This window comes from Cottoperca gobio, chromosome 5 (genome assembly GCF_900634415.1).
Source record: "Cottoperca gobio chromosome 5, fCotGob3.1, whole genome shotgun sequence".
NCBI classification, from domain to species: domain Eukaryota; kingdom Metazoa; phylum Chordata; class Actinopteri; order Perciformes; family Bovichtidae; genus Cottoperca; species Cottoperca gobio.
The window spans coordinates 9,453,397-9,467,612 of NC_041359.1; the positions used below are offsets into that span (position 1 = coordinate 9,453,397).

Here is a 14,216-nt window from a genome sequence, read left to right on the forward strand (position 1 = left end):
ATTTCTTATGTCTTTAGATGAAATGTTAAACAGGTGCAGTTACGTCACTCCTGTCAGACAACTCGGATGCATTCACGCAGTGTTTCATTTCCAGACAACCTGATGCTCATTACAGCTCACTTCTCGATGAAGACTAATGGGACAGTGGTGAAAAAATAATTTTCAATCGGTCATGTACCTTATAGGTCAGGCAGTCCTCCTGAGTGTTGCTCTTGAAAGGTTTTCAATCTGTGTTTAACCCTTCACCCCTCATCAAATATTAATGTGCTTTTTGCACTTATAAATAATTAAGTAGGGAATCATTTAGAGTAACTGTTAAAAGATTTTAGGAAACATTACGTTTACATTAAGGTAGTATCGCTATTGACAAACCTGGTATTACTCACTATGGTGGGTTTACAGTAGAGCAGTACTCTACCAACTCAGCAACTTTGTTGTGATATTCCTAATTATAGATGGAAAGATATCCAGTATATTCCTAAACAATGTGATTATTTAAAGGGGCACTCCCCCGATTTTGGAGTTCAGTTGACTCTTCACAAGGACTACTACTCAGCCAGTTGTATAATGTCTTCTGTGGCTCTAGAGCACCTGTGTATAGTTTGAAAATCTATCAATCTGCTCAGGTCTATGTGGAGCAAATCAAGAGAGGGTTAATTTAACACGTATGCCAGCAACAGAATCGTACCGGTGTATATTTTCGGTGTAAAACGGGAAGAATTGAGTTGAATGACTGTAAAAACTCAGGACAGAATAAAAAGTGAAAGGATGATCTTATATGAATTCAACCTACATGAGCTGCACTATGTTTATTATATTTGTAGACAACAATATAGCCACCTGACTTCGGAAGGAAATTGCTCTTGCTTCACGTTGTCAGGCGGTCATGTCTCATCAGTGACGCATGTTGGAGTTCTCTTACTTCAACCAATCACCTTGCTCCAAACAGTCCTGTCTCACAACCCTCAGGCTGGCAGTTGACCTGAGTCAACAACAGCAGCATGTCACGCTGTCAGTCACTTCCTGAGTAAGAACTGGTTCTGCATCTAAAACTCTTAAAAGGAAATACCTCCTCTAATTGAGATGGATTTCATCGGGGATCCACTGTTTGTTCCCCTGTCATCAGATGCCCCTGTGTTTCCTGACTGAAAGGGTCATCGGGGTTAAAGTGAGGGTGTGTGATGGGTGTGTGATGGGTCACTGCGGTCAAAACAGGTGCAGAAAGAGAGGAAATTGGAACTATTGAGTTTTATATTCTGACGAGGACCTATTGTAGTCGAGCTGAGCAATACGGTTAAATACTGTTAACAACACCAGCTCTAACGCTACCGTCCTTTTAAACATAACTGAAAACCTTTTAGCTGCGCCTGTCTTAATCTGTTTGCCGGTCTTTATTATTATTATTATTTTTCTTGTATTTTATTCTGATTTATTTCATTGGATTGAAGTTTTTTTCTTGGTTTTAGTTATTAATTAATATTTTGCTTTTAATTCACGTGTCATTAAGTCTTACTGGTTGGTTGCTGATCTTAATTCATTCAATTTATATTCCTATTTCTTAATGGTTTTAATCCACATGCATCATGTATGTGTCTGTTTTAATTGTCTTTACTTATGTCTAATGTTTTATCTTTACATTATCTATATAGTGTTTGTGTCTTCAACCTCCGTGGTTACTTGTGCTTTGAAATAATGAAATGAAATAATGAAATGTGCTATTTAAATAAAGTTTTGCTTGCTTGCTATAAGACAAAGATTATTGTCCAGACTATAGAAGCCAAAAACTATAGAAGCCCAGCATCTCCCAAACTCTTGTTGTGTAAAACATTTTCCCAAGTTATGTTCAAGTCGCCTCCTACTTTCACTCTATAGGACATATGCAGTGAAGAGCCTGTATGCTTCAAAAAGTATACATGCATGATACTTTTGTCATTAATCTGCTAATTAAATCTGTTATTCAGTCAGAGTGACAGTATTTGGACATGGATATGGGTAATGGGTAATGCATGTGAGCATCCCAGTGGTGTCAGTGCATGTTTGCAGAAGATAATTGGAATTGGCCATGTCTTCTGGACCTCTTGTCCTCGAGGACCGTTCAATTCACCACCGGGAACAGAGGGACCAAAGGGGTCAGTGATGGGCGGGGCAATTAGGGAATGATAACGGCAATGTGCATTGGGAGGGGTACATATATATTCAGTAGGAGCCTGAGGTTGAAGAGAATCTCTCTTGTGAAACTGTGAGATATCTTTAGCAACTGACCCACTGAAGGCAAGCAGAGGGAACTTCTGTCAGGACGTCAAGGGACACCTGTAGTGATAAAGCCGTGAGATTAAGGTAAGGATGCTTACTTACACTTCTACATAGTTTTACTGTATTACTCCCTCTAAAATATACATTGTTAATATTAGAATAAATATTAGTACAATGAATGCTGTTGGAGACCCAGCTTTGTCTCTCAGTCTGAACTGACTCAAGATTTGATACTTTAGGCTAAAGTATATTTATATATAGTTTCATATAGCATAATTATCACAGCAAGATATTAGGGGAAACTGTTGATTCAAAAGTCCCTCAAATTATCAAAAATTGTCCCAAATGCAATACCATGTTTGGCGGATTGATGGCAAGCACGCCTTTTAAATTTTAACTACCGTCAAATAAGAGCAAAATAGAAAAAATGCAAACCGGTGACGGACACCTCTACTTTAAACGCGGTCTGTTGAGTTTTTATTGCAGGAAAAGCAAAATACCTTTTCAGCTCAATAGACACCAAAGGATCAAAAGATAACAGCCTCTTGTAGTCAGAGCTAATGGAGTCTTTGCCTTTAGGTGGGAATATCATGTGTGTATCTCGGCTGGTTTTGCTGCTCGGGCTGCTTCTATGTGTGGGGACTCAGCTGTCCAACGGCCAGCACTGGTCCCATGGTTGGTACCCCGGAGGCAAGAGGGAGCTGGACTCTTTCGGCAAGTCAGAGGTTGGGATCAGTGTTTGTTTTCTCCTTCACTGAGCATTTCCTGTTGAGAATTAAGATATTCTTGACCTCTTTACTCTTCTCTCATATTCTTACTCTTTCTGTTTCTCAGATTTCAGAGGAGATTAAGCTGTGTGAGGCAGGAGAATGCAGCTACCTGAGACCCCAGAGGAGGAGTATTCTGAGAAACATTATTGTAAGTGAATATCCTAACCACTGCTGCATGGATGCAAGTTGTATAAACTGTACACACATTTGGAACAAGGTAGCCTAATCTAATTAGATTATCCACTACTGTACATTAAGTGTATTGAGTAAAGTGTGTCTGAAGTTACACTGTATCACTTTTTACAGTTGGATGCCTTGGCCAGAGAGCTCCAGAAGAGAAAGTGACACCTTTCCACTGTGCACTGCTTTTCTACTTGTAGTCTTCTTCTTCTTCTTCTTCTTCTTCTTCTTCTTCTTCTTCTTCTTCTTCTTCTTCTTCTTCTCCTCCTCCTCCTTCTTCTTCAGTTTCCTTGTCTTGACGTGAAACAACTTTATGTTGATCCTCTGATCTCGTATATTTGTTATATATGTCAGTGAAGTTGTTTTCCAGCATTACATGGATTTCCTCGTGACAAACAAAAGTTGAAATTGTAATGTCCTAAAATAAAGTATCTATTTTGATATGAAATTTTTTTGTGTGTGTGTGTGTGTCCAAAACTGTGGCCTATAATTTGAATAGTAAATTTAACCTTAGATGTTGTAGAAGTATATAAAAATATCCATAATTAATGAATTCCATTTAGATGTCTCGGTTTCCGGGTCCTGGTATTGTGCATGCCGGCTCAGTGTCTTGGTTTGCTGGGACACTGAGCCAGCATGCACAAAAGGCATATTAAAAAACACAGAATTCAAAGAAATTCAAATACTTTATTGTAAAAGTATTTGTCATTTATCAAATATATTTAGATATTTCTTAAATGGGGATATGGTATATTAAATGAAAAATATTTGAAATATACAAATTATAGGACCAGGGATTGTATAAACTGAGTCTCATTAAATGATCATTATCATTAAATGACATTAAAATTGTACTTTTCTGAGTATTTTCCATACACTGTACTGTACTGTCTATGAGATTATCCCTTCCTCTCTTTATTGAACAATATGTACATGACATTCGACAGGTCATGGACATTCTTACACAAAACGTTTGTAAAAAAAAGTAGATGTTAACAAATCAAATATGAAAAGTAAATAAAATATAAATTAGGAATGTAAACATATTAAATAAACAATAACGTAAAAAAAGTCCAAAAAAGTCTAAATCAGGGTCTGCAGAAAATAATTATTTAAAATGTATATTAATTTTTTCTGTTTGTCATAATGTATCTGCAGGTTTGTACAAATTCAATTAAACAAATAACCTATTAAAGTTTGGGAAGGGATTTTGGGAATATTGATATATGAATGGGAAATTTGCCAAGTGGGAGTTTGAGAATGATCGTGTTTTATTATTTAATTTGAATTTAGTGATAATGTCTTTAAGCATCATTGTTATAGTATGTCCAGTCTTGTTTAAACAAGACATTTTAAAGTGATTTTCTGTAATCACGGGATTATCTCCTCACAGCAAACCCAATAAATACCACGACGTCACTGCGCATGCACCAAACAGCTAGGGCAAAAACATGGACGACACAAGTGTCTGTCCTCCGCTGCTTGCGGAGTCTGACGCTCAAAATAACACTACTAGTACCCCTAACGCGGCTTCTGCCACAGATGCTGACAAAGTAATAAACACTCAAATAGATAGAACCCAGGTTGAAGGTGAGTTTTGTCTAGAACGTGAAAATTCAGCCGTGTGGTCTCCTAACTGCCGAGCCAACGTTAGCTTTTTAGCTAACTGGCTAGCCAGCTCTACAGTCGAGTGAACTAGCTCCTTAGCTAAATGCGCTAACGTCAACTGTCTAACGTTAGCTGTAACGTTAGGAGTTAGGCTCAGTATTTTATACCAGTCCGTGAGTACATGACTCGCAAAGGTATCACCAACGAAAACAACCTTTTAATCCTCAGACCACCCTAAAAGTGAAACATTACAAAGTTAAAAACTTAAGTTACTCGTTTTTCGAGGTCCGGAGCGCTAACGTTAATGTTCTTGCGAGCTAGTGTCTTCAAACTCAGTCCCCAACCCGAACAGCCTCTCAGTCTAAATTTAAACCGTAGTCACATACCAACCAGTGGTGAGACTTCGCTGTCGGGCAGCTAGCATGTTTTGATAACTTAGCGGAGGCCAACAAATAATGTTATGCAATTCAATGAGTGACGTTTACTTTGATCTGGCAACAGATGGGAACTTAATTGAATCAGTTAAGGCAATGGACTGCAAAACACTAGTGGCCAAACCGACCGTCTAAAATGTAAAGTTGTGTAAAAATCTAGTATTCTCAGGTTGGTGGAGAGTTTAAAGGATCTCAGACCTCATCAGCTGATTTGAAATGCAGTTTGACATTAAACATGTCCATCTGTACATCCTCACATGGTGGTCTCGCTCACCGGTAGAATAATAAATGTTCTCAAGATAAGCGTGTGAATAGAAGAAACGAAATCTATTCAACAATTGTACACATACTTTGAGATACAGTACCTACAATATGTTCTCTTGATAACTGCTACTGTGATTATCATTAGGTAAGTACAGTAATTGAAATGTATCGGCAGAATATATCAAAGTGTGCATTAATTATATTACACATGGCAGCCCTTAGTTTTTTGAGCTGCAGATATTTTACGTTGATACAGTGAAATGCTGTATTTTAGTGCATAATTGTTTTATTGCTTCACATTGGAGAACGTTTTTTGAAACTATCAATAGATCTTTATGCCAATGACTTAATTTTCTTAAACCCAGTTTTACATTTGGTAGGGCTGCAATGGTCATTTTCTGTATTGTTTAATATAGCAGTAATGTTTTGTTAATTTCGTCAATGACTTATTCAGTGACAATTGATCATCAGAAACATACATATTTAATTATATTGTGTATAATTAGAACAACATCGATTACATCTGTGTAATTGAGACATATTTTAGACTCAATAAATTAATATGATATGGTAATTTATTTAAAATCAGTATTTTATATTTTTATTCGATTGATCATTTCAGCTCAGGTTACAAACTTTCAGTCACCACACGTCGTAAAAACATTTAGCAGTCATGTCCTATGATTAGCTCAATAAAGCATACCATGTAAAAGCATACACCAAACCATGTTGTGAAATTTTGAAGATCTATTAATGTATTAATTATTGGCAGCAAGGATGTAAACAAATTAAGTTTCACAGTAATGTCTCAGTTGCTATTTATTGATGTCATTTGAATATAATCTCTAAAAATGAAACTGAAGTGAAAATGAGCAGAGCACGACATACTTTATTGATGCTATCAGGACAAAGTGACTTTGTGTATTCAAAGGCCGCATGAATGCAATAAAAGAAAATGTATCACACGTTGAACAATGAGAATGAATTCAGTCAAGCATGAAACCACGATTTTCTCAAATGATAGCAAAATGCTACCCGTGTTTGTAGAGTAGGCTGTGTAGTGTTGAGTGGAAATAATTCAAATAGCAATCTTTTAAGGCAATTTAGGAATTATATATATATATATATATATATATATATATATATAACATTTTGCTTAAAATATGGTCTAAGAGGGTCGGTGCATCTTGAATTCGTGTGGAATTCAGTAACATTGATATATTTTCTCTACACATTCCCCACTATACAGGAAGTTGTTACAGTGCGTTTTGCAGGAAAATGTTTTTCTTGGTGTTTTTCTTGTTCTGTGCAGAATTCCAGGCTTACAAGACAAAATGATTTTGAATGTCTGATGACCTTTCTCACCTTCAGACAATTAAAATTGTACAAATTATCGTTTCATTTTGCAGCTTCTAATTTCTCAAAACAAATTTGTGTCCGGATTTATCAAATGTGGAGACCAGTCTGATTTACATTTTTAGAAATAGTTTACCTCTATATTATCTAATATAGGATAACTCAGGACTCTGTAGTGTGTAAGTTAACAATGATGTCATATGATGATTTGATAGTATGTTATTTGTTCGTCACGGTTATATAATCGTTGACGTTATTCTCTGGTTCAGTTGTAACTGTGAGTATGTTCTGCCACACAGGACACAAGAGTGAAGTGGATCTACTGAAGGGTCTCCTCACAGACGACTACTGCCATGTGTGTGAGGCTGTGCTGCTTTTTGATTCTCAGCGGGTGTCCCACTATGAGGTGTGTGATGCTTTGCAGGCGCTAGTCATGGAACTGTGATGCACTTCTATTGACCTCACAATAACAAGTAATAATGTCTCCTGTATCTCCTGATTGCAGGGAAAAAAACACGCTCAGAAACTTAAGGTGTACCTGCAGGCCAAGAGAGCCGAGAAGATGAGCAAAGAGTCCCCAGGACCCCAGGTCAGCACGCACTGAGAGATTCTACTCTTTACACGGTCTAAGGGTCGTAGCTTTAGTGGTATCCTTCTCAATAGAATATGAGCGATTACAATAGAGGTGGTCAGAGAAGGTTTAAAGGATTGTCTAAGACGTCTTGTTTTCTTCTTTATTGATTGTTTACATACTATTTCAGGAAGCATATATTTGTCTCTTGACAAGCCAGTATTGTGCCTGTTCTTTGCAGCGGACCATGACGACTGATAAGGACCATTTCTGTGAGCTGTGCAACATGGTGTTCAGTTCTCACATGGTGGCAAAATCTCACTATGAAGGCAAAGTCCATGCAAAGAATCTTCGTAAACAAGGTCTTCAGCCTCCAGGCAAGTGTGGGTTGTGTGTTGGAAAAGTATTAAAGTGATCTGAATTTAAATATTAACAGTAAATTGTATAATTGACTGTATGGTTCTGCTGTCTGCTCAAGTTCTACACACCCCGTGTTACCTTTAATTCTTGAAAAAGAAATCGCATGCCTTCTTTAAGAATTCAAGGTAACACGGGGTGAGTAACTAATATACAACTTGTCATTTTGTGGGTGAAGTTTTCCTTTAAGTTCATTAAGTCAAACTCAAATGAAATGAAATTGATCATTTCTGTTGCAGTATTAGACAGACACACAGAGGTGCGTACTTTACCAAGTCTGGCCTGGGACCCTGATGATGCTGATCAGAAGTCAGCCCCAGAGGATGGTATGGAGCGTGTTCTGGACCCAACAGCCTCCACAACTGCCTCCAGCACAGAGGTTGACCTGAAGGACCCTAACAAGTACTGTGCCCTGTGTGCTGCTTCATTCAACAATCCCCAAGTAGTGTTGCAGCACTACAATGGACGCAGACACCAGAGGAATCAGGCCAAACAGGAGCTGCTCAAAGACCTCAGAGACAATTTCGAACAAGGTAACACAGAGTCCTGCGTCTCAGCAAAGCAGTAATAATACAACAGGCATCAGACCCCAGAAGCACTAATGATATTGAGTAGGCCTGAGTTTAAATAATTGATTTTCCAATTCAAATTGATTTTCATTTAAATGATCCGAAAGAGGTTCAGAATGATTTTTTAATATATGCCTTTTCCCTTGGAGGCATGAAGCTTTAACCTCCGTTGAATCAGAACATGCCGGGAGCTTCTCAACACGCTATATGTCTTTCAATCTAACTCAGTTGCAAAGAAACAAATAGCTTAATATAAACTTGCAACAGCATGACAGCCCAATACTAGCAACAAGAAAATAAAAACATAACACTGATATTTGAAACGGAAAATCCCGTCAGCAATGAAGATCTCATCCCATCAGGTGGGTGTTAGCGTGATAACCTTCTCACAATAAACCAGTGTATAACATCTCTTTGTGGAGAATACTTCAGTGTTAATATGATTATCTTTACCCGACTCACTAGAATATGAAGAAAGCAGTATACCTGAGTGCTTAGTTGATCATTTGTGCTGTCTTCCCCTTCTTCTTACCTTCAGCCGACTCCCTGATGTGTCAGATGTGTAGCCTGCAATTTAACTCTGTGGAGATGTATCAGTCCCACATGCTGGGAAACAAACACCTGATAAGGTAAGATCATTTTCGGACAAACACACCAAGTCCACTGTCATTGTCTCATCATTTATATTGCACTTCAACTTGCCTTTCGATAACTTCGACAACATTTAAGCTCCATTAAGTGATTTTTAAAAATGTTATTCTTAGACCGAACCAGATTCATAAAATCACTTGACCTCTGCAGCTCTCTGTCTACACATTCATTGTGTGTGCAAGCCTCAAGTGATAATGAACGTTAGTCTGACGAAGGTCGAAACAGTCGTTGCAGTTTTCAGTTTGTGCTTGTATCTTACATACAGCCTCATTGTATAGTCACATTGCTCCGTGTCTGCTGGGTGTGCAAGTAGGGAATAGTTTGACATGTTAAGGTAACTGTGGCACTTGATAACCTGACGTTATTATGAAGCTACCTTTCTGTACATTTGTTTTTCTGCTTTGCAAAAAAAAAACTGAATGGGGATTAAACCTGTTCCATGCTTCTCGCGGTCAGAATGGTGCGGACGGTGATATTGCGCAATTGGGTGACTGCACAGAGAGTCTTTTGTAACAACGCGCAGGGGGTCCCACAGACCGCAGTGCAGTGCAGAAGATGAGAGGCCCGTTCTTGGAGCCCCTCTGAATGCAATCGGCATGAACCGCAGGGAACGTGCCTGCCGTCCGCACAGCGCTGACCGCAAGAAGCATGAAACAGATGTTAGTGTGACATCAATGTTTGTTACTCAATTGCATATCAACTGAATTCCTGTTTCCATGTTCTTGACCAGGAAGAAGAAGGTTGTTAAGCTGTGCAAATCCCGACAAAAAGACTACAACACATTTGCGGATGAACTGGCTGATTTCATTCAGGTTCAGAAGGCTCGTGGAATCACGCCCAAGGCTGGTGAAGTCACACAACAGGAGGAAGAGCAAGATGAAGAAGAAGAAGCATTAAACAAGGGGGATATCATAGAACTGAACAAACATATGCCCAACCTCCCTCCCACCTCTAATGCTTCTCATCCCTCCCGCCCCGGTGGTTACTACCCAGTTGAAGCGTGGCGTCCTCCATATCAGGGCCCTTCCTGGCCGTCCCATGGCTGGGATTACAACGGCCCTCCTCCTGTCCTCCCAGGCTCAGGCGCTCCTCTGTTCACTGGTCGGCCCACAAAGAGAAGGAGGCGCAGAAAGCAGTCGAGCTCCTCCTCGTATACTACTTCATCTTACTCCTCCTCCTATAGCAGTAGCACAAGTGACAGTGGTGACAGTGAATACAGGCGCAGAGAAAAGAGGAGGGTTAAGAGATCCAGGCAGGAGAGAGACAGGAGGGCAAGAGATGAGGACTCAGACAAGGAGGAGAAGAGGGGGAAGCGGCAGAGGAGGGAAAGAGAAATGGACTCAGAGGAGAGGAGAAGAGAGGAATCTGGAGAGTCTGAGGAGGAGAGGAGGGGAAAAAATCGCAAAAGTCCTGGAAAGAAGCGAAGACGAGAAAAGAAATCCCGGGAGGAGGATTTTGAGTCACAAGGAGGGGAAAGGGTGATGGACAATAGAAAAGAGACTGAAGTGCATATTCAGGCTGAAATGAATGTTGAGCAGGGGGAGGCTGGACAGGACACGCCAGCCAAAACTAAAAACAGGAAAGAGAAGAAGAAAACGAAAGAGAAAGTAGACACTAGGACAGAAGAAGAGAAGCTGTGGGATGACTCCATCCTGGGCTGTTAAACTCAACAGGCCCAGTTCAACTCTGATGAACTGCTGACATTCAAGCAAAACATGAAGTTATCATCATCATGATGTTGAACATCTCATAAAGTGTCTATACTAAAACAATCTTTATAGTTAACAAAGCAGTTTTTACTCTCTGCTCTGACCGCACAACAGTGTTGTCCTCTAGGTGCGCTAGCTGGCTAGCCATGTTTAGGTCATTTGTGTTTGTGAGGAATGAATGAATTGTGTTTGGAGGTGTTTCTTACACATGTATCCACAAATGTAATAGCTTTATTTTTCACTATGACACTTAATAACATATTTGATTGAATTCTTTTGCACATCTTTAATTGTTGGCTGTAATATTTTAATATTTATGATCTTTTTTTCTTTCTTGCCAATTATTGGATTTGAACATAAAGTCCTTGTGACCTCATCAATACATCCATATGTTTCTGTATCTGTGCCGCGGGCAAGGATTTGATAGATTGTGATTCCTTTAGCAGCCTGTGGCTGGCACTGTTGAGCTTCATTCAGAGCATCAGTGAAGCAAATAAAAGCACAGATGTTAGAAGCTTAGTCATTTCTTTCCTTTTCAAGTTCTGTGTGCTTTCACTCGGGCACATCGGTTGAAAGGAGGCCAGCCTAGACAGGTTCAGCACATGTTGGATACTGGAGTGATACAAATATAACGCGTTCTGTCTGTTGCGCATCAAAACGGTTTTTAAAAAACAAGTGAAAGCTAAGACATTGCCGCAGTCTGGAGTGCATTGTGTGCATGTGTTATGGGTGTGCATGTGCTCATAGAGTGTTTGGGGTCAGACAGGTGCAACAGTTCAAACGAGGACAGCTCTTTACACACTTCAACATTCATGTTCACAGGCAGTGTGTGATGAATTGAACGAAGGCAGTTTACGGTGCTTAAAGATGGCAAAGTAAAGTTGTTGCAATAAATTCCAATTTCCAACTGTCCTCTTGACTCATAAGGATCCAATCAATACGACATAGTTGTTCTAAATAGGTCCTTAAAAGTCTAAATATAGTCACAGTTTGAATACAGAGGCTGGACGAGCCTCTGCTTGATCTTTTTTGGCACAGCATACTTGTTCCTAAATAAATAACTGTTTTGTAATAACTTGCACAGCTCTGTCTTCTATGAGAATCGACTGGGTGGTGTGTGGACCACATTGCAAAACGTTATCAGTAAGTGCAATGCAAAATTCTTTCTAAGGCAACTTTATGAATTAAGACAGTGAGCTAGTTTGACTTTGTTAAAAATTAGATTTCAAGAAGGTTTCAGGTTGGCAGGCACTATGACTCTGAGAACAGACTAAAGTGGTCTGATACTACAAACTACTCTTGATGCAAGAGCCAAAACATACTTAAACAGTGATTTAAAGTAAAGAAAATGTTGAAAAGACTTGGATGTCAGCTTGTTTGCTGTTCAAGCGACCAGTGTTGATGGCAAAGGAAGAGGATAGAAGTGACTGAACAGTGGAGTCTCCTGTAGAGGCTGTAAGATGAAACGCTTCTGAAGTGAGATTTAAGTTTAAAGCATTGCTAATGAGAACCGAACCAACTACTAAATCTGTGACGCTAACAATACTTTGGACATGAAGTGTCTGAAAATACTAAACTTTTAACAGAATTGGCTGTTGAGAGCAGCAGAGAAAAGAAATGAAGGCTGCTTTTGACTTAAAGCGTCGGAGCAGCAGACCAACAAAGGCTTTGCCGCTCAGCGATGTGTAAGAGCAGCTCTGAAGCCCCCTGAGATCTCCTGTTTTCAAAGAATCCTGTGGTCTCGTTCCTTGTCTCGCTCGAGTCCTCGACCCCCGTAGAGCTATAGGGTGCCCACATCCTCTCACTTTAAGACCCCCTACCAGACCTACACCCTAACCTTTCACATCCACACACAACACTTTTATGATTCAAGTGAAATTCTGAGTTCTGGGGATAATCAGACAGTCTTCATTTTAGAATGTCTGCCCCAAAATAAAATATAAATGCCATCAATTGGACACACTACTTTTAATGTGGAGTAAAGAACTTAAAATTAGTTTTTTTAAATTAAGGTATTAACTGCAAGAAAATCTTCCGTGCCTCCCTGACACTCTAATGCAGTGTACCTCCGGAAATGTATTCCTGAAACGACTTGTTTAATAAGTTGATTAGTCGATTGTTAGATTTCATTCAAATTTGTGTCACAATTCATCGACAACAATTTTGATGGGTTTACTGTTCAAACAGAAATGCTACTCATTAGTCCCAGCTTTGCAAATGTAAAGACTTGCTGTTTTTCTCTGTTCTATATCATCATAAATGAAGAGCCTTTAGATATTAGACTGATATTTGGCAACAATTTGAAAACGTCACTTCAGGCTTTTGGATATTGTGAGGATTTTTTACACTAAGTTCTGACAAGATTAATCGATTATTAGATAAACGGGTCAATACTGAAAATAATTGGTAGTTGCAGCGCTAATCGACCAAAGTCAGGTGTTTCTAAAACAGTGAACCTTCGCTGTCTTTTCATGTGTTGCGTCTGTAACTGCCGGATGACATCTATCTAGCATACATACATACATACAGTACATACATACATACATACATACAGTACATACATACAGTACATACATGCATACAGTACATACATACATACATACATACATACATACATACATACATACATACAGTACATACATACAGTACATACATGCATACAGTACATACATACAGTACATACATGCGTACATACATACAGTACATACATACAGTACATACATGCATACAGTACATACATACAGTACATACATGCATACAGTACATACATACAGTACATACATGCGTACATACATACAGTACATACATACAGTACATACATGCATACAGTACATACATACAGTACATACATACAGTACATACATGCATACAAACATACATACAGTACATACATGCATACAGTACATACATACAGTACATACATGCATACAGTACATGCATACAGTACATGCATACAGTACATACAGTACATACATGCATACAGTACATACATACAGTACATACATACAGTACATACATACAGTACATACATACAGTACATACATGCATACAGTACATACATGCATACAGTACATACATACAGTACATACATACAGTACATACATACATACAGTACATACATACAGTACATACATGCATACAGTACATACATGCATACAGTACATACATACAGTACATACATACAGTACATACATACATACAGTACATACAGTACATACATACAGTACAGACATACAGTACATACATGCATACAGTACATGCATACATACAGTACATACATACAGTACATACATGCATACAGTACATACAATACAGTACATACATGCATACAGTACATACATACATACAGTACATACATACAGTACATACATGCATACAGTACATAAATGCATACAGTACATACATACATACAGTACATACATACAGTACATACA

General features: G+C 38.7%; 2 protein-coding genes across 2 annotated transcripts; both read left to right on the forward strand.

Annotated features, from left to right (window-relative positions):
• Positions 1-2,843: 2,843 nt before the first annotated feature.
• Positions 2,844-3,368, forward strand: gnrh2 (gonadotropin-releasing hormone 2). The gene is made up of 3 exons (XM_029431761.1): positions 2,844-2,978; positions 3,088-3,171; positions 3,330-3,368. Exons 1-3 carry the CDS (start codon positions 2,844-2,846, stop codon positions 3,366-3,368), a joined length of 258 nt encoding a protein of 85 aa, XP_029287621.1.
• A 1,278-nt stretch (positions 3,369-4,646) lies between these two features.
• On the forward strand, positions 4,647-11,293 carry zmat1 (zinc finger matrin-type 1). Its single transcript, XM_029432837.1, has 7 exons — positions 4,647-4,793; positions 7,165-7,271; positions 7,371-7,454; positions 7,678-7,813; positions 8,093-8,386; positions 8,961-9,051; positions 9,804-11,293. The coding sequence occupies exons 1-7, from the start codon at positions 4,655-4,657 to the stop codon at positions 10,735-10,737; spliced, it is 1,785 nt and encodes a 594-aa protein (XP_029288697.1). The 5' UTR covers positions 4,647-4,654; the 3' UTR covers positions 10,738-11,293.
• The last annotated feature ends 2,923 nt before the right edge of the window (positions 11,294-14,216 follow it).

Bases quoted from the DNA above. Each gene is read 5' to 3' on its own strand.
- gnrh2 (XM_029431761.1), top strand. From the start codon at position 2,844: ATGTGTGTATCTCGGCTGGTTTTGCTGCTCGGGCTGCTTCTATGTGTG. The intron at 2,979-3,087 runs GTTGGGATCAGT...TCTGTTTCTCAG, and splicing joins ACTCTTTCGGCAAGTCAGAG to ATTTCAGAGGAGATTAAGCT. The intron at 3,172-3,329 runs GTAAGTGAATAT...CACTTTTTACAG, and splicing joins GTATTCTGAGAAACATTATT to TTGGATGCCTTGGCCAGAGA.
- zmat1 (XM_029432837.1), top strand. From the start codon at position 4,655: ATGGACGACACAAGTGTCTGTCCTCCGCTGCTTGCGGAGTCTGACGCT. The intron at 7,272-7,370 runs GTGTGTGATGCT...TCCTGATTGCAG, and splicing joins AGCGGGTGTCCCACTATGAG to GGAAAAAAACACGCTCAGAA. The intron at 7,455-7,677 runs GTCAGCACGCAC...TGTTCTTTGCAG, and splicing joins AAGAGTCCCCAGGACCCCAG to CGGACCATGACGACTGATAA.